This window comes from Myotis brandtii, unplaced genomic scaffold (assembly GCF_000412655.1).
Source record: "Myotis brandtii unplaced genomic scaffold, ASM41265v1 scaffold426, whole genome shotgun sequence".
Lineage (NCBI taxonomy): Eukaryota > Metazoa > Chordata > Mammalia > Chiroptera > Vespertilionidae > Myotis > Myotis brandtii.
In genome coordinates this window covers 271056-298469 of record NW_005366314.1, presented here as the reverse complement: position 1 = coordinate 298469, position 27414 = coordinate 271056, and the positions used below count along the sequence as shown (strand labels likewise).

General features: G+C 41.8%; 1 protein-coding gene across 3 annotated transcripts in view; it reads right to left on the bottom strand.

Annotated features, from left to right (window-relative positions):
• Positions 1-27380, bottom strand: part of SKIV2L2 (superkiller viralicidic activity 2-like 2 (S. cerevisiae)) — a 50888-nt gene extending 23508 nt beyond the window's left edge. For 2 of the 3 annotated variants that reach the window (XM_005874151.2, XM_014546026.1), the window contains exons 1-17: positions 26966-27380; positions 24001-24138; positions 22106-22172; positions 21107-21169; positions 20254-20366; positions 19024-19198; positions 16885-16975; positions 15405-15529; positions 14338-14436; positions 13797-13899; positions 11620-11751; positions 9894-9973; positions 8456-8566; positions 6598-6699; positions 5670-5795; positions 3823-3973; positions 347-519 (exon numbers count right to left, since the gene is read on the bottom strand). In XM_005874151.2, the coding sequence (XP_005874213.1) occupies positions 347-519; positions 3823-3973; positions 5670-5795; positions 6598-6699; positions 8456-8566; positions 9894-9973; positions 11620-11751; positions 13797-13899; positions 14338-14436; positions 15405-15529; positions 16885-16975; positions 19024-19198; positions 20254-20366; positions 21107-21169; positions 22106-22172; positions 24001-24138; positions 26966-27093 (1977 nt within the window). In that variant the 5' untranslated portion in view covers positions 27094-27380. The remainder of the gene's footprint in view (positions 1-346; positions 520-3822; positions 3974-5669; positions 5796-6597; positions 6700-8455; positions 8567-9893; positions 9974-11619; positions 11752-13796; positions 13900-14337; positions 14437-15404; positions 15530-16884; positions 16976-19023; positions 19199-20253; positions 20367-21106; positions 21170-22105; positions 22173-24000; positions 24139-26965) is intronic. The other variant, XM_014546027.1, reaches the window with a different exon arrangement.
• Positions 27381-27414: the final 34 nt, after the last annotated feature.

The window sequence follows — 27414 nt, the reverse complement described above, 5'->3', positions numbered from 1 at the left end:
TGATCATCCCCAACTGCCCTCCCCTCCTGACCTGATCGCCCCTAACTGCCTCTGCCTTGGCCCCACCACCATGGCTTTGTCTGGAAGGTCTCCCGGTCTAATTAGCATATTACCCTTTTATTAGTATAGATTTTATAACTGGAACACTGTCTACCTCAATTTATATCCTCTAAAATAAAATCTGATTAATGACCCTCCCTTAAGCAGAGCCATGTGAAACCAATAAAACCATATTACTATAGATCAACTGCTGTAGCAGAAAGCATTTTATCAATATAAAGAAATAGAATAGCTATTCGAAAATTATCCATTAAAATATCCAAATATTTTTTAAAAATTAACATACCTTTACCAAACGACCTGGTTGTAGAAATGGTAAGCAATATTTTGGTTTGTGAATATATTCTTCAATTTCTTTACCCAGCTTGGCAAGCTGCTGTCTGATCTTGTAATAGATGACCACGCTTTCTTCATTGGGTATCACTATTTTATTATATTGTTCTTCCGAGTTCCGCACCTCTGTAAATAAACACATGTACCATATAGAAACTGCACACCCACAACGTATGCAACCATCCCCACCCTCTAGTTCACCTACTGCAAGAGGAAACCCACCCCATCAAGCACACACCTCATTCCCTTCCTCCCCAGCCCCGGGGCCTTTCTGTCTGCTTTCCGTCTGCATGGGTTCTCCTGTTCTGGACAGTTCATACTTATTAAATCAAACAACATGTAGCCTGATGTCGTTCATGTTGGGGCCTGTCCTAGTGCTTCCTTTCTTGGCTGAGTAACATTCCAGTACATGGGGGTACCATTTTATTTATCCTCTTACCAGTTGATGAACATTTAGATTATTTCCACCTTTTGGCTGTAAACAGTGCTGCTATAAACATTTATGCAGACAAACATGCGTTTGTTGGAACATACTTCCAATTCTTTAGGTTATGTACCAGGAGTGAAATTGTTGGGTCTTATGGTAATTCTACCATTAAATTTGCTGTGGAAGTGCTAAACTATTTCCCACACAACCCCACCATTTTGTTAACTACCTTCTTAAAAACAACAATCCTAAGGAGTGTGAGGTGGTATCTGTGTGGTTACCATGTGCATTTCCCTAATAACTCATGATGTAGAGCATCTTTTCACATGTTTGTGGGAAACTACTTATCTTCTTTAGAGAAATGTCCATCCAAACCCTTTGCCCATTTAAATTACACTTTTGTTGTTGAGTTTTAAGAATTCTTTATATATTCCTGATACTCGATCCGTATGTGATTTGGAAATATTTCCTCCCAGTCTGTGGGTTTTCTTTTCACTTTATTGTTGGTGTCTACTGAAGCGTAAGTTTTTAATTTTGATTAAATAAAATTTATTTTCTTTTGCTGATTGTCTTTTTGGTGTATTCTCTAGAAAACAACTGCTAAATCCAAGGTTATGAAGATTTATGCCTATGCTTTCTTCTAAGAGTCTTATAGTTTCAGCTCTTATATTTAGGACTGTCATCAATTTCAGTTAATTTTTATGTATGGTGTGAGGTAAGGATCCAACTTCATTCTTTTGCACTTGGCTGTCCTGTTGTCCATGCAGCGTTTGTGAAAAATCAACTGCCCACAGATGCATGGATTTCTGCTTAAACACTGTCCCCACCCTCCACTCCAAATCACGCTGTGCTAATGAGTCAGAAGCCTGAGAGACTGTAAGTCACCTGTGGTTTGTATCTAGGACTCTGACTACAGCTATAGCCCACTCCCAATCAAAGAGCAGAGGGACGCAGCATGAGCAGCTGCTTTCCCCACAGTGCACACCCCACCCCAGCACAGCCTCAGCCTCAGCCTCAGCCTCAGCCTCAGCATCAGCATCAGGAGACAGCAGGGGAGACACAGCCATAAACTGCTCAGACTGTGCAATCAAGTTCCTCCTTCTGAGGAAGGCAGGACGCAGTGGTTCCAAAGATGCATTCCTATCAGATTATACGTAAAACATTTAACAGACTTGTGTGATGGCAAAATGGACTGCTACTCCAGTACTGAGTAAATTTTGGAACAGTTCAAGTTTAAATGGCTTTACTGATCTATGGCAATATTATCAATAATTAAACAGGTAGTTCCTGAGCAATTAATGTAAATTATCTCATTGAATTCTCATGAATTGGATGAACTAGATAGTATCTCAATTGCATAAAAGAGCAAACTAAGGTTCAAGTAGTCCCATATGTAACTCCACAGCCCTTGCCATTGTATTAACTAAGGCATTATCTATGAATGAAACCAAACAAAAAAATTAAGAGTAAGTCTGCATTTTCTTTTCAGTAAATAGACAATACAATCCTGGAAGTTCTACTCTTATGGCTCACTAAGAAATCTATTGTGGACTTAGTAAATGAAAACATCTCATGTATGCCAGCCTTCCCAGTTTCTTATTAAAACAAACAAAAACAAAAAACCACCACTGTATCTATCTATCTATCTATCTATATGTGTGTGTATGTGTGTGTGTGTGTGTGTATATATATATATTATATATATATATACATATATACATATATATATATAAAAAAAGAAGTAATATGCAAATGAGGTTGGGACTCTGTAAGGGTCACAATCAGCTCAGGAGGAGGGGCCAGGCACGGCCCCAAGCCTGAGGAAACAACACGCAGGCACAGCCTCCAGCCTGAGATCAACACAGAGGGGCACCTGCTCTGAACCTCTGCGGTGCGGCTGGGGGAGGGCCCCAGTGGACATACACACACTCACACACAGGGCGCCTGCTCCAAGCCTCTGCAGCGTGGCTGGGGGCAGGTCCCCAGTGGGGACGGACACACACACACACACACACACGGGGCGCCTGCTCCCAGCCTCTGCGGCCAGACTGCGGCTTAGGCCTGTTCCCCACAGGGAGCTGTCCTAAGCCGTCAGGACATCCCCTGAGGACTCCTGGACTGTAGAGGGTGCAGGCCAGGCTGAGGGACCCCCCCCCCCGCCCCCAGTGCACAAATTTTGATTGTAAAATAAAGGTGAATTACAACAGTCTATATCCTGGATGTGCTATGTTTAAGGTTCCAGCAGCATCAACGGCAAAAAGGAGCTACACCTTCCTGGTAACGAGGAGCCATCTGCACCAAACTGCTCTGCAGTGAAGCAGCAGCACAGAGCTCCCCTGCCCCATCTCCTGCTCCCTGCTCACTCCAGGCAGCCTGAAAACTGCACTGAAGGTGCTGCAATTCCCTCATCAATTCCCTCTCCTGTCTCATCACCTAAACTCCTACTTCCTCCACTAAAAAGCCCGTTATACTTTGGATACTTAGTCTTTTGTTTATTGGTTTCAAAGTGTTAGAATAACAAGACTTGCTCCTTTAAAAGAAGAGGGAAATGCAGGGATAATTCAACTGAGAAGAGTCCAGGCACAGGAGCAACACTAGTCAGAGCCACACTGGAAACAGGGGCTCCCTTCCCATGGGGCCTGGGGAGACAGACAGCAGATGGAGAAGTGGTGGCAACGTTTAAGTTCACAGAACGGGTAGCAGACTCTTGGTCAAGTCATGACCAACAATCTGAGCCCAGCTAGAAGTTATGCTAGGTCGTAATCATTTCCTCTTTCCTTAATTTCCAAGGCCTTCATTAAGACCTGCATTTGAATCAGCCACAGAGAAGTGTCCTGACAGGGTTTTCTTCCTTCCCTGTGAAACGTCTGGTCGGCGATGAGGACTGGCTGCAGTTGTGACCTTTCTGCATGACAGGACCCAGACCTGGCTCACAGAAAGCCCCAGGGCCAAGCAGCACCCAGGCGGAGCCCAGCCACGGGGCCGTGAGCGGTTGTACTTACTCTCCACCACCCCGGGAATGGCTCTGTAATGCTGAAACTGGTAGAAGGACTTCTCCAGCATGTACTCGGGATTGATTTCTTCCACACGCAGCAGGTTCAGAACCATGTTGTAGGTTAAATGGAAAGCACTATTCAGGGGGTCGGCTGAGCCCTGAGAGGAGTGAACATGTCACTATTTTAGGTTATTCAAATAAACTCACATCAATAGTTTTCACCTGGTAGGTTGCTTCATCATTTAACTCTATGTGAAGGAGCGCTACAGAAGTGTATTACGTTTTCCTGGAAAGCGTTTCAGCCCAGCAAGATGAGCAAGCTCTAGAGCCCTGCTGTATAACACAGCACCTGTAGTCAACAACGTGTTGTGAAGAGGGTTAATCTCATGTTGTGTTCCTTCCATGATAAAATTTAAAAATAAAATAAAAATCTTAATGAGCCCTGACCAGGTGGCTCAATTGGTTGGAGCATCGTCCCACACACAAAAAGGTTGCAGGTTCGATTCCCAGACAGGGCACATACCTAGGTTGCAGGCTCAATCCCCAGTCAAGGTGCATACAGGAGGCAACCAATCAATGTTTCTCTCACATCAGTGTTTCTTTCTCAAAAAAAAATCAATAAAAACATATTCTCAGGTGAGGATTAAAAAAGCAATAAAATCTAATATACTGACCTATGTATGTCTTAACCTATTTTGAAGCTTTATTTTTTTGTTTTAAAATTTTAGTTTTAAATTACAGTTTACATTCAATATTATTTTATACTAGAGGCCTGGTGCACAAAATTCGTGCAGGGGTAGAGTCCCTAGGCTTGACAGGTGATCAGGGCCTTCCTTCCCCCGGCTGGGGCCTTCCTTCATTCCACACCGCCCCCTGGTGATCGGCGCACGTCACAGCGAGTGGTCGAACTCCCGAGGGGACAATTTGCATATTAGCCTTTTATCATATAGTTTCAGGTGTACAGCATAGTGGTTAGACAATCACATTACTTTAGGTAAGAAGTGGTCCCCCTGAAATTTCAAGTACCCACCTGGCCCCATTCCCAGTTATCACAATATTACTGACTATATTCTCCACGCTGTCCTTCCCATCCCTGTGACCATTCTATAGCTACCAATCTGCACTTTCCAACCCCTTCGTTTGTTTCACCTTTAGTTTAAATAGCTCATGAGCTGGCAGTTAATTTTATATTTTTAATTAATGGCAAGTTTCCTATCTTATCAATAGTTTGCTCTAGGGATTTAAGAATGTGGAGGAGGACAAGCAAAGCAACCAGGTTGAACTTCCTTGAGAAGCTCTTCAAAACAAAACATCTTAAACAATCTGAAACACAAACACTACACAAGCAAAATGAACAGGATCATCTGAAATAAAGCTTAAAATTTTAAAATTAGTTTTGGGGTATTTATAATCTATCAACAGGCTGAAACAGGATGGTAGATTGTAGAATTAATTTATTCAGCTACCTGGGCTTGCAAAGGTAGAGGCAGGTAACTGCCCAAACCCTGACATCATGGGCCTCACTTCCTGTTCGGGTAGGGAGAGCAACTCCTGCAATGGAGGGAGATGTCAAGGTCACCTTAAATTTGAAAGAAAAGTGAGTGCTTTCACCCTCACTGAGGATCACACATCCCTCCACGCCATGAGCCGCTCGTCACCGATTAGAACAGACAGTAGGAGACGAAATACCAGCACTTGGAGCACTAACCCTCTGCTCCCTCCCCCAGCCCAGGCAGTTTTGTAAATCAATTCATCGCCTTAGAAAGATATCTGAACTGACAAAACTAATTTCAGAGCTGCTCCTGCAGTATTTTTCTCAAATTCCTGTTGCAAATGCAGAATCTTAACTGTTACCTTAAGCAGCTGCTTCCCAATAGTGGGGCTCATCTTTTCGTCAACCATGAGAATCACGATTCCTCTGTCGTCCATGCCCCTCCTTCCGGCACGACCAGACATCTGAATGTATTCACCCGAAGAAATCTGAACAGACATAAGAAAAGGTCTAAGTTTAGGAGAGAACCTGGTAAAAAACATAGTCTTACTTTTTTTTTTCTTATAAAATACACAAGTACAAGTTACACAGTCCAAAAAACCCCCCAAACCCATGATTAAAAACATGAACTTTTCAGAGAGTGTAAATGAAAACACAAAACTGCAAAACACTTAAGAGTAACATTTAAATTTTAGCTCCAAAATGATCAAATCCATACCTACCGGGAAATATCAGCTAATTCACTGGCATAAAAAAATCTTTAAGTTAGATATTCTGAAAAACAGGAGTCTAAAAAAGCAGACAATGACCAAACTACTAAAACCTAACCCAATCATAAATTTTCTTGATGTACATGAGATTAGTATAAAATTAACCTTAGTTTTAAAGAAGCACAATTATTTCCAATTTTCACAGTGTAAGTCCTTGGAGTTAGGTAGAGTCCATTCATCACCAAGAACAACCTAGTGAGAGGGCTAGGTGCTTCAAATACCTTAAAGTGAGGAAATGAAAATCTGTGTATTTACGATGATTTAAAGCATTCCCGAATCATCTGCCCACTTATCCCTCCCAAACTTTTTCACTGAAAGGTTTTGTTTGTTTGCTTGCTTTTTGGCTAAAGGATAGAAATGTAAAGGATCTGAAGCTTAACCTTGATAAGCTTGTTGTATTAGCTCAGGTACAAGTTCAAGAGTATTTAGAACTAAACAACTCTACGATTGCATGAGCCAAAATCACCTGAAGTAAAACAAAGGTAAAAGTTATTTCAATATCGGAATCAACTTTACTTACCCATCGAAAGTCTTTCCCATCAAATTTTCGGGCATTTGTAAATAAAACTGTCCTAGCCGGCATGTTAATTCCCATGGCAAAAGTCTCCGTCGCAAATAACGCCTAATTAAGTGAATAATTATACAATTATTCATCAAGAGGGAAGAAGTTAAAAATACTTTATTTCATCAACTCAGCAGAATGCTATTCATCTGTTAAAAAGATGAAGAGCTATGCATGTGACAAAATTAAATAACATGGGTAGTACAATCACTTTTGTTTAAAAAATAAAGCATGTGTTATTTGCATGAGTGCTTATGGAAATGTCTAGGACATGAGGGGAATGACGGCCTTTCATTTTACTTTATGCACGATTGTTCTATTTAAACTTTACAACCAACAAGTGCATCCCTCAGCTACACTGTGTTACCCAGTTCAAACAACCAATACGTATCACTTATGCTTTCTTAAAAGAGACTTTAAAATGGCTCAGAGCCTGAACAAGACCCGGGTATAAATAGTGACCAATTCTTCACTTAAAATACCTCTTGTATGTTCTTTAGGACAGCGGTCGCCAACCTTTTGGACCTCACGCACCACCAGTGGTCCACCAACCTCCAGTTGGCAACCGCTGCTTTAGGATGAATAAATTTAAAATATTCTACATAGTGCTGAAATTCTCATGATAAATTTCTAATCTAATTTTTAAACAAAACAATTTGAGTCATATATAGGCTGATGACTACATTTTAAAGTTGTATTCCTTTTGTAACATCGCATTTCTGGGTATAGATACCAACATAATTTTAAACATTAAATCAGACTGCCTGGTTTAAATCAGAATATCATCTGTAAGTCTACCTGCAATTCTCCCATCTTCTCTAGTCTTTTAAATTTGTATTACAGGCCAGAACCGGTTTGGCTCAGTGGATAGAGCGTCAGCCTGCGGACTGAAAGGTCCCAGGTTCGATTCTGGTCAAGGGCATGTACCTGGGTTGCAGCTGATCGAATAAAATATATTTTTAAAAAATAAATAAATAAATTTGTATACAGAAGGGAGTTCACCTACAGAATCAGCTCCAGGTCTGACAATTCAATAGCACCTTTTACAAAATGCCACACTGTACCAATCGTGTTAGCATTTCTTACTAAAAATAAGAAACGGTACAAATGATTTTACCCAAAATTTATGAAGTACATGTACCCCTCCCACGTTTTGAAACTTCACATCTGCCACTTTGCTTTTACAAAAGTCCTACATTAGCAGCTGTTTTGCGAAGCAAAAAAAAAACCCAAAGAGGATTTTTGCTTTTACCAAAAAAGGCAAAAGGCAAAAGCAGTATCTGCGTGTTTGGCAGCAGCCGTTAGAGGCTGGTGCACTGCACGGCGAGGTGCCCTGTAGCTCCGTCCCCAGGAACCGCCTCCACATCAGCCGCAGTTCTGAGCTGCGTCTGGGAGCACCTGCGCTTGACCATGACAGACTGTGCACGGGTCAGCAAGACGTGTCCTAAGGAATCGGAAAAGCCCACAAGCCCGTAAGCGTGCTGCGCTTGGTGTAAAACCGGGTGCAAGGAAGCGTTTTGGTGGCAATGAAATAAAGCGTTTGGTGGCAATGAGTGTACTGAATCTTGGGTCTGGGAACCCACAGTAATTTTCCATATAAATTAATGTAAGTGCTTCTTCAAGTTATGCCCTTTCAGCTGATGAAAGGCTTCCTAGCAGCGCCCTACTTCTGGACAGCAGGGGCCTGTGTAACACTGTATAGAAATCAAGTGCATCCCTCAGCTACACTGTGTCACCCAGTTCAAACAACAAAACAATATAACCAAACTGTTCACACAATAATTCTCGGGCGTAATAAACAAACATGAAATCATACCTTTATCAATCCTTCAGAAAAGAGGATTTCTATCGTTTCTTTCAAAATAGGAAGTAAACCACCGTGGTGGATGCCAATCCCCCGCTTCAAAAGAGGAAGCACATGTTCAACCTGCGATTGGAATATTTATTTAACAATGTGAGGAAGAGGGAAATTAAAAACCCTAAAGCAACCAATTAAGGAAAACGGGTCATCAAGAAAGAATGCTGTTTAAAGAGACATCACATAAGCGTTACAGAATAAAAGCAAAAACTAAACCTGTATCCCCTGACCAAACCCAAAACATAAGCAACTCTATCAGGCTTCCTGTATGAAAACAGCTTATGAAAAAGTCTGAAAGGCATGTTTTAAATAAACTTTATAAATGCTTTGCTGCCTCATTCAAATGTACAGCATCACTTTATCTCCTCAAAAAAAATTAAAGCTTATGAGGAAAAAGTTAGTGTCTGCACAAAATAAACTTAAATACTGGCCAATTCAGACCAAAAAGAATTAAGTAGGGAGCATTATCTCAATCCGTTGAGGTTCTGCTTCCTGGCAATTGTCGACAGTTTGGCTCAAATAAACTCAAAAAATTTAAAAAATTCTTTAAAAAAAAGAATTAAGTAACTATAACATGTTTAGCATAATATATGTACTTCCTCTAAAAGGAAGTGAGGTGCCGAAGAGGTCATTCTCATCAACACTATACCAATGCCATTTAAGGTCCACTATTTAATAAGTGTGCTAGGGTTACAAAATACATAAAGACATGGCTCAACCCTTCTCTACTAACCATTCAGCTGGGAAGAAAAACTACAAAAAAAAAATTATAAGTTAAATATTCTTTTAAATAGCAATACATTGGCCTGGCCAGGTAGCTCAGTTGCTTAGAGCATCATCCCGATATGCCATGGTTGCGGGTTTGATCCCTGGTCAGAGCACATATAAGGATCAACCAATGAATGTATAAATAAGTGGAACAAATTAATGTTTCTGTCTGTCTCTCTAAAAAAATCAATAATATACACCAATATGCTATTGTAGTCTTATAAATCCCATATAAGTGAAAGCAATCATTCGTAAGCAGATGATGACCTCCCAGCTTCTCACACAGTCTTTGAAAGGTTAGGCTGGACAGAGCAGCTCTCAGATTGGATGCACATCAGACTCTCTGGGGAGCTGCCACAGCCTTAGATATCTGAAGACTTATAACTGGCATGTTAGGAACAAGCAGCAGCTCAGACCATGAGCACGTTCAGAAAAGAGAGCCTCAGGCAGCACGTCTTTCCCCTCCCCACCTTTTCAGAAGCTTAAAATAAGTCAAGACACCATTTCAGTGCATGACACAACGTATCCCCTGCAGGGGCAAACGTTACAATACAGCAACACAACTAAGAGCCGAAGAGTGAATCCATGCCACCTACTCAGCCATAACTCACTGCCATCAAACACAAACCTGAGGGAGCTTTTTATCTTCATCCGACAAGCAGTCAATCGCATTACTGAATACTTCTTCCACCATCTTCTTTTCTTCATCTGAGAGAGAACACCCAGAGGCACATAAGTATCTTAATGAGTCAGTGATACCTCACTTCAAACATGCAGAGAGCAAGAGTCTATAAAGAGTAAAAACAGCCCTAACTGGTTTGGCTCAGTGGCTAGAGCATCGGCCTGCGGACTGAAAGGTCCCAGGTTCAATTCCGGTCAAGGGCATGTACCTTGGTTGCATGCACATCCCCAGTAGGGGGTGTGCAGGAGGCAGCTGGTCGATGTTCCTCTCTCATCGATGTTTCTAACTATCCCTCTCCCTTCCTCTGTAAAAAATCAATAAAATATATTAAAAAAAAAAGAGTAAAAACAGTACTTTAGATTGTCAGCAGGGAAAGTAGATTAAAATGACTGTAATTATTTAATAAAGTTCACTACCTTTTCAAAACATACATAACAGACCTAATCTGTGAATAATAGTACTACCATATAAAAACAGTGGCTAACTGTGCTAACTGCTCTGCATGCAGGGTTCAAGTCTAACAGTCACAGGTCTCGGGCTCTCGCTATCCACCACTGAGGAAAGGGGGTTAGAGCGAACCATGGGTGCTGCTCTTAGCTGTTAGAGCAGCAACTCAAAGCCTCTGCACTTACCCACTACACTGCCTGCTTGTGCAGTCTGTTACACAGCAGGTACTCAATAAGTACTGGGTGAACTAATCAATATTAACACTGCAACTCTGAGTAGACTCAGCACTCATAGTTATAAGAAAACATGTCTCAGCAGAGCAATTCAGTCAAACAAAGAAATACAGTAAGTTCTCACGTAAGAGTTGAGAGGTCCTAAGTGAAATGATGTCTGAGGAGACCAATTTTACCACAGGCTAACTGACATAAGCAAGACAAGTTCCTCCAGCATCTCATTGACATTATAACAAAAAGATGTTGAATAAAACGTTACTGGAGGACCTGCTGTATTGGCTTCAAGAGGTTCTCTCTCCTTTGTTACTTTGGCCCATGGATAAGTAAAAACTAGCTTTAATGTGGGTGGGTTTATTTCTGTCTTGGAAACAACACACCTGAAATTCAATGTTGGATGAGTGAAGAACTTCTCACAGTACAGGAGTATGTAAGTAAAGGCTGAACTGAACTACAACTGGGCTGGTTTTCAGCACACCACCGTTTTTGGCGAGGTTGTGCTACTACCTAGCTGTGTGACTTCAAGCGAGTTCCACGCACAGTTAATGTATGAGAAGAACATGAACTCGCTAGAAGTACTCTTACTTTACTCAAGAGTTACTTAGGTCAGGTAGCTTTGGCTGGGAGTTCTAGAAGGATGGAGCACAGGGCCTTCCACAGGAGGAGGCCTGGCGAGGAGAACACCCGCGCAGTCGGACAGAGGCCAGAGGCCGCAGCGCCTGGAGCTGTGCAGGAAGCAGAGGCACAGGCTATGCTCCGCAGCAGGGACCTTGGGATTGCACAGAGCAACGTACTTACACCTCCCATCAAAGAAGACAGAGGAGGAAAGATGTGATCAATCCCCTCCTACCGCCTCTACAAATGTGCTGAGCACCTGCTGCTGGAACTGTAAGGTGAGCTGCAGAGCCTCACCACATACAGCATGCAATGCCTTGGCAGGGATGTGTTTACATTCCTTTCACTAACATTAAAACTACGCTGAAATCACACAGTACCTGTGTTGAAATCTAATTTGGTCATTTGAAGTGCATAGGCTTCACAATCTTTCTTACTGAAACTGAAAATAATTACAGGTTGAAAATTTCTTTCCATAATCATCTTCACAATCTTGAACACATTTGATGGTCCTGCAAAAAGAGTATATAAAACCAAATCCAAAAATTAACTCAAGATGGATCATAGACCCAAACATAAGAGCTAACACTATAAAACTCTTTAAAAACATATAGGAGTAACCTGGCCCATGACTAAGCAGTTGAAAGTCGACCCAGGAACCAAGAGATCAGGGGTTCAATTCCTGGTCAGGGCGCATGCCCGGGTTGCAGGCTTGATCCTCAGTAGGGGACGTACAGGAGGCAGCTGATTAAGGTTTCCCTCTCATCAATGTTTCTGTCTCTCTATCCTTTTCCCTTCCTCTCTCTCAAAATCAATAAAAATGTATTTTAAAAAAACATATAGGAGTGAATCATCATGATTTGGGGTTATGCAAGAAATTCTTGGATACACCAAAAGTACAAGCAACGGAAGAAAATAACAGATAAGTGGATTTCATCAAAATTAATAATTTTATACTTTACAGACACCAACAATAAAGTGAAAAGACAACTCTTGCCCAAAGAAAGCGAGAAAATATTTGCAAATCATTTATCTGATCTAAGGGTCTAGTACCAGAACATATAAAGAATTCTTACAATTCAACAACAAAAGGACAATAGAATTTTTAAATGGGTAAAGAATTTGAATAGATATTTCTCCAAAGAAGATATACATGTGGCCAATGAGCACATGGAAACACCACTGGCTACAACGGAAGTGTGAGTCCGATACCACCGCAGACCACTAGGACTGGGGTGGGCAAACTTTTTGACTCGAGGGCCACAATGGGTTCTCAAACTGGACCGGAGGGCCGGAACAAAAGCATGGATGGAGTGTTTGTGTGAACTAATATAAATTCAAAGTAAACATCATTACATAAAAGGGTACGGTCTTTTTTTTTTTTAGTTTTATTCATTTCAAATGGGCCGGATCCGGCCCGCGGGCCGTAGTTTGCCCACGGCTGCACTAGGACGACTCTAATCCAATAGACCTGAGGAGCGGCAAGGTTGTAGAAGACATGGAAACCCGATACCCTTCAGATGGGAATGTAAATGGTGCAGCCACTTTGGAAAATAATCTGAGAGCTACTCATAGGTTAAACAAAGAATTACCATATGACTCAGCTATTCCATCCCTAGGTATGTACACGAAAAAGAACATGTTCATACAAAAACGAAGAACACACATGATTATAGCAGCATCATTTACAATAACCAAATAGCGGAAATAGCTCTGGCCAGCTCAGTTGGTTAGAGCAGCATCCTGATATGCCAAGGCTGTGAGTTTGATCTCCGGTCAGGGCACATACAAGAAGCAACCAATGAATGCATCAGTAAGTGGAAAAACAAATCTCAATCTCTCTCTACCACCCCACTCCCTCCCACCTTTTCTCTCTTCCTCTCTCTCCCCCTCCCACCATCTCTCTTAAAAAAAAAAAAATTTTTTTAACTGGAAACAACCCAAGTATCCATCAACTTATCAATGGATAACAATGGAATGTTATTTGAATATAAAAAGGAATGAAGTATTGACACATGCTATAACATAGATGAACCTTGAAAACATAAGTGAAAGCAGACAACTACAAAACACCACATATATGAAACGTCCAGGAAAAAAAATTACCAAAGGATGAGGGAGGGGAAAGAGGTTGGGGGGAAATGAGAAAGGACTGCCAATGGGTATGGGGTTTCTTTCTGAGCTGATGGACATGTTCTGGAACATTTTATGTGTATAACTGTGTGAATATAATGAAATCCAACTGAACTGTACACTTAAAAATGGTGACAATTGTGGCAGGTGAATTACATTTCAATAAAAAAATGCCGTGATGGTTGCATAACTCTATACTAATAACCACTGAATCTGGACACTTGAATGGGTGAATTGTACAGTATGTGAATTATATTTCCATAAAGGACATGTAGAAAAAGAAACCGACCTTTACCCATTCACTTTCATGATGTTATCAGAACTGCATAGCTTCCTGAGGAAAATCATTCAATAAAAAGTTTTAAATGTCATTTGAAACTACAATTTATAGGTAAGACTATCTCAAAACAAAGTTCAAAATTACCTTTTGTCCCTCCTTTCCGACCCTTCTGATCTCCTTTTGCCAGATCCCCTGCCTCGCGGAGAACTTGCATTGCGGTGTTGAAGTTATCTTCTCGGAAGTCACCCTGGAATCAGATGTTTTTCTATGTTTCTTCACTAACATTCAATCATAATCTAAACATCTTTCACACTCAAAGCAAAGCTTCCTCAAATAAAAATAACTTAGTAATTAATAGTTATAACAAAGGCCATGAGAATAGTTCACAATGTGAGCTGAGAGGTAATAAAAGGTAATAGAGGTATTAAAACTGGGAGAGGCAAAACGTAAGATATTGGAAACATGTCCAGCGTCCCTATTCTCCAAGCATTTTAAACACTGGAGAAGGAGGGAGATGCAATTATGCACAAGAGAAACACAAGTCTTAAATAACATGTTTGAGAGCACACACACAGAGCACGCAAAGCCAACAATAACTTCGGACTGTGAAACTATTTAAGGAAAAAGGTCTCCACAATTCTTCTCTAGAAGAATTACAGACACAAGAATGACCGTCACCCCTTACATTTTCATCAACCACAAGGTGCAGGCCGTCTCCCCCCGCCGGGAAGATGTAGTGCTGCAGTGGAGTAGGCCGGTAATCTGTGTAAATTACATGGCAAGGCTGCAAAGAGAAGGAAACACAATGACACACAATACTTTATTTCTTCAGTAATAACACCATGTATCTGACCTTAGGGACATGAACATATCAAAAAGAGAAAAAAAAATTCTAAATATCACTTTAAAACCAGGCAAGAGGAAAATGTGGAAAAATTAGATCAAATTATACAACCATCTGTTCAATTTTACTCATTTCCTACTCAGGGCCAAATACCTGATTTCAGCTTCGACAATGACCTCGGATCGGCCCCTGGCCCTGTGCTGCCAGCATCACCGACGCCTGTTCCCGGAGAGCAGGCTGTGGTCACACTGAGTGCTCCCGAGGTGTCCTGGGGCCTTTCTGCCCACCCACCCCGCCCTGGGAGCCCTGGGAGCCTCAGCAGAGCAGCAGGTTGACGGAGCTCCTCCGAACACCCCTGGGTTTCTATCCTACAGAAGCGACATGAGTGCCACAAAATGACAGATTTTAAGGAAAAATAAGGGCAGGAGAATGAAACCAAGAGCGAGTTTATGACACAGGACAAATGCCTGTTATAAGGTCCTATGCCACTGCTAGTTGGACTAGAAAAGCAAAAGGACCAAGTCGAAAGTCTGACTGTGTGCACAGGAGAGGCAGCACATGCTCTGGACACGCCCAGCTTTCTCCTGGCACCAAGGTCATGGGGAAGTTGTGCCCCCTGGCTCACTGTACGACAAAATGCCAGTATTTCCAAATCTGCAGATCATAAGGATCAACCTGGGAGCTTGTGAAGGCGGAGCTTCTAAGACCCTCCTCCCATCGACTGACATACTGGGTCCGAGATGGGACTCAGAAATGCACACTTATAAAAAGCTAAGTCAGTTCGTTTTGAATAAGCTTGCTTGATTTGAGAAGCAGTTTCTTTAGGTGGCATTAGGAACAAAGGACAGGACACAGTTAGGCTGGCTTATAACATCCTAAATATTGAGGACATTAAAAAAAGAAAGTACCTGCTTATGTAAATGGCAAATCCATTCGGCAAACTGTCGGGCATTTGGAATAGTAGCCGAGAGAAAGACATAGTGGACGTTATCAGGAAGCAAAATGATAGTTTCTTCCCACACCACACCACGCTCTGAAAAAAGCAGATACACCCTGCATTTCAGTGTCACTTTACTGACAAGAATCTAAAGCTATCTTCTCCTGAGCTCAAAAAGCAGAAACGCAGGCCACTCTACACAGGATGCTTTTGACCACAGACCCTTACTGACAACTGCTTCCGTGTGCACCGAGATTTATCCAGCAGAGAGCAGACCAAACCACGTTACACAAGGATCACTGAAACAGGAGCTGGGAAGGGCAGCTTCAGGCTGCACCTTTTCAAACAGCCTAACGAGATTCCCATGACAGAGGAAATACCATCTCCATCTCACTTTGGGAAGCAAAATTTAATGGCTTGTAGAAAGTTACAGAAACAAATCTCAAAGAACACCATTACCATACCATAGGCATCTTTCATCAAAATTACCCTCATGATCTCTAGAGATAAAAGACAGATATAATGGACAGCAAAACTCTAAGTCAGTTTTTATTAAAACGGAAAAAGCCAGAAAAATCAGTTTGAGAGTTTCCCCCTAAAATAAACAAATCAACACAGCATTCATGGTTTTAAAGCCAAAACAACTTTGTTTAGAACGTAAGCCTATGACTTGTAAAGGGTAAAATGTTCAAAGGGTACATGATTTCTTCAATTGTTTCATTTTCAATGTAAGTACAGGTCAACCCAGTGCTTTAGTTTAATTAATAACCAAGTTTTAGGTGTGTACATATTAAACATTTAACTTTTAAATGTTTAACATTAGCCCTCCCAGTTCCATCCAAAACTCCAAGTATACTTCCTTTTTCAATATAGTAGTATAATAGTTCAAGAGATATTTATAATTTTCCTTTTAATCATTTTTATTTCATAATCCCAATTTTGTACCATAAATATATATTTCTTAGTTTTATTTTAAAAAATGAAAAGAATTTAAAAAATCGAGAAAGAATTTTCTGGCTAGAATTTCTTTAACATTAACTAGAAAGCTCTATATTTGAAAAGCTAGTTTGAATTGAATTTCATTTGTTTTATTTGAATTTGCATTTTCTTACTTAGAAAAAGTTACTATTTAAAAAGCTATAGGTAAATGAGATCCCATTGGAAATATTACATTATGTTGTCCAAAAATTTAGTTTACTAGACATCTAGCCCATGAAATATCAAAGCAATTTTCTTTTTAGGTTTATCGGTTTACAACAATGGATACACATGAACAGCCAGATGGAATACAGGGGACAAGGTGTGTGGGACAGGGCATGGAGTTTTCATGCCCTCCCTCCCCTACTTTCCCCATGTTCTCCAACCCAGAAGCTTTTCCAAAGCAAAATTCTTAATCCCATTCTTAAGGAAAACATATGGCACATACATCTCAACACCACAGCAGAATATACCTGAATCTCTCATGTAATGAATTTCATCGAATATGACCCAAGCAACCTCACGCATAACTTCAGAACCTCTGTACAGCATACTTCTCAAAATCTAAAGAAAAAAAATAAAAGATTTAGCATAACAAAAAGCTGTTCTTTCTAAAAAGAAATTTTGGAAATTCTTATTTAATGGAAACTAACTTTAGGAAGTTACACACATGTATTTTAAATCTATTCCATAAATTATGTAAATTCCTTTTCTCATAAAACCAAAATAAATGACTTTTCAACATCTAGTACTCAGATACAATACATGAAGAGAATTATAACCACCTCCACCTTGCCATATCCCAAATGTGAAGCCCCTTCCTTATGTAGAGTGTGGGAACCATGCCAGAGGCCCCAGACAGTCCAGGCCACTCAGAGGGCAAAAGGCCTTGTTGCTAGTACACCGGAATGGCCAAGGCCACTCTGAAAATGGGAATCTTCATCAGAATGTTCAAGACTAAGATACCGTAAGAGCTGCAAGGCCACAGCGATCTCATGGTACACTGTGCCCTTCTATATAGCCCAAATGATTGATGTCATTGCCGGCAACTGGCCTTCTCTAAGGAGTATAATACATGTTATTGACCAGCCAGTGTGCTGGGCAGGGGAGAAAGGAGAGCTGCTGAGCCAGAGAGGCTGGAGAGGCTACCGAGGCTGCAGCTCTACGGGAGAGCTCAGGTACTATTGCTATGTAAAGCGATCGGTCTAGAGGCAGCGTGCGGCTGCTCAGATAATAGCTGTGGGCACAGAGATTAATGCTACTATGTAGGACAGATACATATTCACCAGCCGGTGTACGGCTGCCTGAATGGAACTTTGCTGTGAAGAGCTGTTTTGTCCAATGGCTATGGCCACGGGCTTCTACAATAAAGACTCATTCTTACATACCCACAACTTCTCATGGCTTCTCTGTCTATACCAGGCGTCCAAGAAGGTCCAGCGCCTGGCAAAGGGGCTTGACCCCAACAGTTAGTGCAATGGGCAGGGTGTGAGAAGGAACCTGCCCTGACAGTTGTTTGTAGTGGAGCAGAATTTAGAAGAATACATGGACTTAGAGCAGCAGTGCTGTGCAGTGCTCTAGCTGTTCTGATAGAGCGACTGAAAGTTACCTATCCAGCCCTAGCTGGCTTGGCTCAGTGGATAGAGAGTCAGCCTGTGGACTGAAGGGTCCCGGGTTCGATTCCAGCCAAGGGCACATGCCTGGGCTGTGGGCTCATTCCCCAGTAGGGGGTGTGCAGGAGGCAGCCAATCAATGATTCTCTATCATTGATGTTTCTCTCTCTCTCCTTCTCCCTTCCTCTCTGAAATCAATAAAAAAATATATTTAAAAAAAAAAAAGGAAGTTACCTATCCAACACACCAGATATCATACTGTTTACCCATTTTTTTCTGCCTCATCTCACAATATGGATACTTTCTAGGAACAATTATCCTGAGTTTTGAGTTCTAAAAAAATCCACAAATGGCAGAATGTTTTGAGTGGGAAATAAGACCTACTTTGGGTACCAAAATGAAAAGTGAGCAATGCTTCTGGCTGACTCTGCAGACTAGAAGCTAACTTCTGCTCTATTGTCCCTTGTGGGCACAAGAATATAATTTATGTATAAAAGTATTTAGAGAGCTAATTATGTCCAAAACGTAAGAAGTTGTGTGTGTATATGCAAAACTTAACTGTGATTATGGGAGAAACTAAGCATATTTGGGCAGCTTTTTAAAAAGTCAGTTATTTACCTATTTGTGTCAACACTCAGAAACAGAAGGAAAAAATTACATGAAAGGAACATCTAATATGAAACTATGTATTCAAATCTTTGAAACTATGTAAACAAAACACCATCAATATTTTTATGTCATTGACAATAGCCTTTAAAAACACCTGGTGGAGAAAAAAATTATAACTAGCTTATATGACAAGTAATAAATATCGATAATCTTTAACTATATTAATACAATCAGAACATTTTAAGATAAAATTTATCCCTTTCAAGTAAATCTATTCAGAAAGTATTATACTTTACTTCTATAGAGCAAATGATAAAATATTAGATGTTCTAATTGGGTACTTTAGTTAAATTAAAAATGAAAAATTAGATGGGGCACCATATAAATTACCTCTGTGGTCATAACAAGACAAGATGCTGTAGGATTAATAGTAACATCTCCCGTCATCAGACCCACATCTTGAAACTCTTCATACATTTCACGGTACTTCTGGTTACTCAGAGCCTTAATCGGGCTGGTAAATATTACACGCTGTTTTTCCCTTAAGGCCAATGCGATGGCATACCTAAAAATGGGAAAGCAAACAAGAACAAAGTATTTACAAAGCCTTTTCTTTAAAGTATATGACTATGTGCATCTGAAACTAATATAATAATGTATGTCAACTGTAACTGAAAAGGAAAAATGATAAAAAAAATACCAAAAAATATGATTTAAAAAATTCTATTAGCATATAAATTGTCTGAGTTTTTGATAATTACTTATCCTAAACTGACTTTCCAAAACATTAATATCTTCTTTTATTTGCTATCAACAAACTGTTATAGTAGTAATAATCCTATATAACAAAAGCCTAATATGCTACGTGTCCGACCGTTCATTAGACCAGTTGCTATGATGCGCACGGACCACCAGGAGGCAGAAGCTCCGACCGGTAGGTTAGCTTGCTGCTGGGGTCCATAGATTGGAACTGGGCGAGATGGGCCGGACACGCCCTAGAGCCCTCTCATGGTTCCTCCCAGGCCAGCCAACCTCCTGTGGTCCCTACCCGGCCTCTAAGATATTTCTTCCAATTAATTTCCTTTCATTGTGCACAAATTTGTGCAGCAGGCCTCCAGTTATTATTATGATAAACCTAAATTGTAGTGATCTAAAACAAAAAGAATTTTACCTCTGGTGTCGGAATTAATGTAACTTAATTACTAATACCAATGGATTATTCATGGTTACCCTATTTCTTGTAAGCAAAATAGCCTTTGGTCCTATAAGTGGGCCTCCAGAAGTTCAGAGCCTCTGCCTGTCGGTTTATACATATAGAGTATGAACAATTAGAAAACACTGGAAAATGCTGTTTCTTCTTTTGAGTTTCACAGGTAAGTTAATCTACATATAGTCTTTCCTCACAGGTAAGAGTTACCAAGTCAGTCCTGGGTTGAAAATCATGAGGAGCAATACGTACTAGTAAGTCAGACTAACTACACTTAAAGAGCATTACAGAGTGATGAAGGGCTATCCAACAAGATCGACAACTGTGAAATGTCTACGTACCAACACAGAAGCACCTACATGTACACAGCAGGTATCAACAGACCTAAACGTCACATAAAGAAAGCTACTCACTCAGCGCAAACAGTTTTTCCGGCTGACGTATGTGCAGACACTAAAACAGACTGATTATTGTCAACACACTGGATGGCTTCTCTCTGAAAAGCGTCAAGAATGAACGGGTATTCCTATAAAAATACACACAGATTAACATCCATGTGAAAATTCTAGCCACAGAGCACACTTAAAATCAAGAGACATTATCCTCAGTAGCATTCTAGAAGATTTCTTTATGATTCTATGTATTTAGGATATATACCACCCACTAGAGGAAGAGTAAAAAAATTTTTAGACAGCACAGAAGTTAATTCTGCTGTGCCATCTTCCAAATACGGTCATGTGCTTACACGTACGTTAAATTACTTAAAATATACTAAACGTTACTTTTATCAAGGACATGCTTTGTGTCAGGCATTTTGCAACATATTTCCATGTACGATTACTAACACTCCCAACAACCCCTAACTACGCTTTCTTTTCTTTCACAGATGGAAACGAGGCCCTGGACAGTGAAGTTTCTCACTAACACGCTCGGCAGAGGTTTTACCAGAAGCTGTTAAACTTCTAAAACTGTAGGCAAAGCTCACTGCACACGTGCATTGTTTTCTGGAGAAAGATTGGTCATTTGCATGAGATTCTTTAAAAAGGTTGAGAACCATTAATTTTTTAAAATGTCATCACATGATGCTTGGCTCTCAGCATGTTTTTTACTGATTCAGTTCTCACTGTATTTAATTTCATGTAGCTGATTCTTAGTATATATACACTATAGTGCATAAAAATCTCACTTGAAAGAATTTATCTTCAAGATATTTTAGGAAAAAGAGACGCACAAAACTTTAAAAACTGTATTGCCCAAAGTACAGACCTTCGCAGCTTTTCCAACTCGTGGTTTAAGTGGTATATAATCTTCATCTGCAGGAAGTGCAACCTGATGTAGAAATAAATAGATAAATAAATCACCAACTTACTATTTAAGAATTGATGCATTCAGCACTCTATGACCAATGATGGTTTGAAAAATAAAGGTGATGAACTAGTGTCTGACAGTCCTGGACACGGAAACTAAGTCACTGCCTTTAAGAACAAGTCAGAATGCTAAAGCTACCACACTCAAAAACCTCTGCTAGTGTCTAACCCAATGACAATGTAACCAAGAGCGTCTAAGTCTGTCTCCCTGAAGAAGCTATGTTTTTCAGGTCTAGGACCTTTCTTATGCATTGCCTGACATCAATGAATGTTCAAAAACACTGAATGGACATAAAAAGGGATGTCACTGTATGAAAGAAAACTATGTGGAATAAAATGATGCTTTCTATTTCCTGGAACAGAAAATTTCCCTCCAGTGAAGATTAAGATCTGGAGAGCAGTTCACAATTATATCTAAATTCCCAAGACTTAAACCACCTTGTGGCAGAGCAATGAGACTGCAACACATGCCATCAGAGCAGGACAGGGAGAGCCTGTGACCTGCAGTGGCACTGCTACTTGACCTCAGGAGAATGGGAGTGAACGTGCACCGACCACCTGCTCTGTGCTGGGTGCCTTTCCTAATTTTCTGATAGAATCCCAGTCACCCCGTGAGATAAATTCCATTATTCCAAGTTTATGAATTAAAAAAACCAATGACAAAGATAAACAAGAAATGTATCACAGACTGTACGTAGTTAGAAAATGTGCGGTACAAGGATCTGAGCTCAGGCTTGGCTACAAGGCCCCCAGTCCTTCCACTAGACTGTCCACTCCACAGAAACTCCTCACTGTTTCCAAAGCCTTCAGGGCCAAACTGCTTGCTGACCATCACACGAGACAGCCCCAGGCAAAATCCCATTTATCACACCCACCTACTGATGGACATTGCGCTTACCTCATGCGTACACCCTTCAACAGTTTCAACGGACTGCACCTTCACCCTGGGCATCAAGTCAGCCAAACTTAAAAAAAAAAAAAAAAAAAAAGTTAGTTACCTTAGAATAAATGATCCTAAATAATAAAAGGCTAATATGCAAATCGACCGAACGGCATAACTACCGGTCACTATGACACGCACTGACCACCAGGGGGCAGACATTCAACGCAGGAGCTGCCCCCAGTGGTCATTGTGCTCCCACAGGGGGAGTGCTGCTCAGCCAGAAGCTGAAGCCGGCCTCCACGGCAGTGCTAAGGATATCTGACTAAGCTGTCAGTCGGACATCCCCCAAGGGCAGCCGGACTGCGAGAGGGCGCAGGCTGGGCTAAGGGGGGAACACCCCCTCCCCCGTGCACAAGTTTCATGCACCGGGCCTCTTGTGTTTCTATAATTAGATAGTGAGCCTCCCATTGGCACTCTTAAGGAAAATAACAATGCCCAATTAACAGTATTCCCGATTGGAAAAGGTTTGGCTATTTTGAATATTCAAAGTTTTTCACATTCAAATATATGCTGAGAATTCAAAATAATCAGTTAACAAATACAGAACAGTCTCCAAGTGGATTATTCAAAGAATTACAACTTAGTTCCAGTAACTATGCTGAATAAAAAATACCTCTACAAAGCAGTCACTACTTCCGACATAAAGCTGGTTATAAAAACCATCACATGATAGCAAGTACAAAATAAACTAGTCTAACCCAGATGCTGCTGCACGTTACAGAAGTGCTCCTTATTCTCACCAAAATCCTAAGCTACACATATGGAAAATAGATGGGCTAGATCAGCCGTGGGCAAACTTTTTGACTCGAGGGCCACAATAGGTTCTTAAACTGGACCGGAGGGCCGGAACAAAAGCATGGATGGAGTGTTTGTGTGAACTAATATAAATTCAAAGTAAACATCATTACATAAAAGGGTACGGTCTTTTTTTTTTTTAGTTTTATTCATTTCAAATGGGCCGGATTCGGCCCGCGGGCCGTAGTTTGCCCATGGCTGGTCTAGATTTATTAATCTCTTAGTGACTGTACTTCTGATTTTTACTTTAAATCAACAATCATGCTTTGGATAAAACCCTAGGGTTACTTCAGTAAGCAACAAGGATTTTTTAAATTGCCAATTATATTTTTTTAACCTATTCCACTAGCTTGAGCAAAGAGTGTACCTTAAATATTTCTGTGACACATCTACCACCATATACAGTAGCTACTGTTGCTAACTACATTACCAGCCAACTGGTTAAAAAAAAATCGTAAATTCTTCATGGTAGTGCCAAGCTAGAACATGACGTACAAGGAGAGACACAAAGCCATGAAGATCATCACAGGGGAGTAAGTGAATTACTTAAGAAATTGGCATCAACTTCTAGAAAGTTCCAACTTAATATCAGAGCAATAGCAGCTACTGCAGCCACAGACATCCCTGGGTCTCCGTGGATGAGAGTAGTCTTGCCTCACAGCCACTCTCCTGCTCCACACAAGAGTGAAAACCGAACTCCTAATGGCCCTGCTCACTTACTCCTTCTCTTGGGTCAGTTTTATTCCTTTTTATTCCACTCTTCTTGGGACATTAATGAATGAAGGAAGTATGTCATTTCTTCTTTTTTTAAAAACCAGGCTTCAACATTCTTTCTCAAAATTGCATTCTAAAGTATTAAAACATCTTTTCTATACTGACTCCATTTCCCCAAACTTAGTTAAATGTTCTCTATTTATATGCTTTTATAATTACAGAAAGAATGTCTTCATTTCTCTATCTCAGCATGCATGTTCATCAACATGGAAGCAGCTTTCAAAACTTGATGCAACTACCAACTTACGCGTTACTAACATTTGTGACAATGGAAACACTACCTTAAGTCTTCAGTTACCGACTCTTCTACCCTGGGCTTCTTTCCAAAAATGGGTTCATCTGTGCCTTCAAAATCCACATTTCTCTTGGCTTTTCCAACACTGGTTGACTCGGATTGTAAATTCCCATCAGAACGTTTCCTGAGAAGTAAACGGTTTAAAATGAATTCTGCAGTATTGGTTAAGAGTGACTTGGTAAAAATCCATTAATTTATCAGGAAACCAAACACATAACTAGATACCTATGTTGGTCAACATCGCAAGTTCCTCGGGATACAACTGATTTCTCTTAAAACTGATAAAGAGAAAGAATCAAGCATTTATCCTACCTTTCCTCTATGAACTGTATTTCAAGGCAAACAGTTGAGGAGGGAATGTGGGAATCTTTTTTTAATAGATGGATTCCAGGTAATAAATGCAGAAAAAAAAATGACAAAAAGAAAAAACACCATTTTTAACTACTAGTGAAATAACGGAGTTAGGCAATCATCACAGATGCTGAAGTCATTACGAGAAAGGTCGATGGGAGGTCAGGCTGACACAACCCAGAAGCTTGAACATCATGCAATGCAATAGGAACCAAGCACACAGCACCACTAAGTATTCTTATTTAAAACAAATGAACCTGAGTGTAATTAAGTTCCTTGCCCTATTATAGTACACGCATAATCCAAGCTACACTTGTAATTCTAAATTTCTAGTAACTATATTAAAAGATTTTAAAAGAAACCAACTTTATTTCCTTTAGCCTAATATATATTCAAAGTATTGTCATCTCAATATATAATCCAGAGGAAAAAATATTGAGGTATTTTACATTTTCTTAGGTCTTCAAAATCCCCATGTGTTACACTCACAGCACGTTTCAAGTCTGACTTGCGACATTTCCAGTGCTCAAGAGCGACTGCTGGGCAGTGCCTATTGTATCAGCCAGCGTGATTCTGGGCAGGACAGTTCCCAGTGATTCTTCAGGACAGAGTCAGACGGCAGGACAGGGAAGCAAACGCAGCAGGTGGGAAACGACAGGACAAACCTGGTCTCTCCTCTGACCAGTCCTCCATAACATATTGATGGCGTATGGCAAGATGAGGAGACTGTTGTGGAGTAAGTCTTAAGGGGTCTAACAACCCAAATACTGCATGGACTTTGGATTCTGATTCAAATAAACCAACCAAAAAAAAAACCTTTGAGATAACTGAAAATTTTTCACTCTAGATTCAATGACATGAAGGAATTACTGAAAGGTTGTTGGGTGTAATAATGGTATTATGGTTATGTCAGAAAAGAAAATCATTATCAGTAAAGAGATGCATACTGAAATATTTAGGGAGAAATAACACGAGGAGGAGCATCTGATTTACAAAAGAAGGGGGTGAGAACAGGGTGACAATGACGTGATATTGCTGAAGCTGACCCAAGGGTCTGTGGAGTCTTTCATACTATTCCCTCTCTGGACAATTCTCATAAAGTTCTATTTCAAAACTACCCACAGCCCTAGCCGGTTTGGCTCAGTGGATAGAGTGTCCGCCTTCGGAGGGAAGGTCCCGGGTTTGATTCCCCGTCAGGGCACGTGCCCAGTTTGCGGGCTCGATCCCCCGTAGGGAATGTGCAGGAGGCAGCCGATCAATGATTCTCTTTCATTATTGATGTTTCTCTCTCTCTCTCTCCCTCTCTCAAATCAATGAAAATATATTTTTTTAAAGTAAAAAACAAACACTACCCACTTGGTTAAACACATAATTCCCTCTTAAGTTCCATGACTTGCCCTCCTGTGTTACACAAATCAGATGGAAATCATGCTACACGTGTTGGTTACATATAATACTTGGAATCGGGCAAGTTGGATTCTTTCCTAAAAACACCTACAAGACAAGACCTATCCAGAAGAGCTGGTAGTGAACAAAATCCCGTAAGTTACTAACGTTCTACATTTCCTTACACACTTCCCCTCGCTAATGTTCACATGTCCTGATAAGGCTAAAATGTAAATTGGGTTATTTTCATACCCTACAAGCTTTCACTTTGGAAGGCTGTGGAAACGGCTGCAGCCTGAAGCCAAGTATTTACCGGAGCGGGAAGTTATATGGCGCTGTCTGCATATATCACAGCGGCCCGTTCACACTACAGCAGCTATGAATTATTATTGTTGGGGGGGGGGGGGCCTGTCCTCCTTTCTCATGTTCCCTGCAAAGCCCCCCAACCCTCCCGCTCCCTCCGGCGGGAGAGAAGGCTGTTTCTACTGCGTCTGACTCCACGGATGGCTGCGCCGGCCTCCGCGGCACCAGGTCCTCAACCCGACGCGGATGAAAGCGGCCGATGACACCCCATCTACCTCCATGCTCCCTTTCCCTGGTCCTACAGGACACGAGCCCGCCGGCTATCGTGCCGCCAGCGTACACACCCGGCGGGACCAGCACTCTCCTTAGGATTCCCTTAGCAAACCCAACGACGGCCAACTTTGGAAGATCTGCGCTGTCAGGCGCTCTACGCCGATGGCCACGGAACCATCACAGTGACCAGCCCCGGGGGTGGGCCGGCACCTCCTCCTCTGAGCTGGGAAACGGCCCATTCCTCTCCCCTTTCCCGCAGCTGCCGTCCCTTCCCCCTGCCAGGCCACCCACGTTGGGTTTTCCACGCTTCGTGACCCTTTACTCCCGCCAGGCGCGGTTCCGGTGCTGCTCAGCCCGAGACCGGACCTCGCCCGCCCGCCCGCGCCCCCCGCGGCGCAGACACCGGGAGAGGCAGCCACGCGCGGCCCAGAGCCGCCGGAGCCCACGCACCTGCGCACACCGGGGACCCCGGGACCCCGCTCCGGACCGCATGCTCCTCCCTCTTCAACACCGTCCTCGAACCCTCCCAGCTCCCGAGGCCACTCAATGGACACCCCGCGTCCTCGAGCCGTTTAAGGGGCTCGCGTTTCCTCTCTCAGCGCGGAGAGAGGAAAAAGCACGCTGGCCCCCTCGCCTACCCGGCCTTCTCCGCCGGCCCCGGAGGCCCCTTCCATTTCCCCTTGTCCTTGTCCTTCCTGCTTCCAGGCGCAGCGGCGGAGTCTTCCTCGAACACGCTGAAGAGCTCATCCCCGAAGGCGTCCGCCATCTTCCGGAGATGCAGGCCGACCCGCTACTACCCACAATGCTCCGCGCTCACGCCGGCCGTGACGCTTGGAGGCCTCGACGGTGGCCCGCGGGAGACAAAAGTGGTCGAGTCGAGCAGCCGCCGCGAAACCTCTCTATCTTCTCTCTCCGACCTCCCCTTCCTTTCCTGCCCTTAGGAACTTTCCTTCCTTATCCCTCCTTCCCGACCTTTGGGATCTTCTCTCCCTTTCCGACCACTAGCGGGTGGGTAGCGCGGTGGCTGCAGCGAGCTTGTCACGCTGCGGGGACGAAGGGGCGGGGCTGGGCGAGGGGGCGGGGCCTC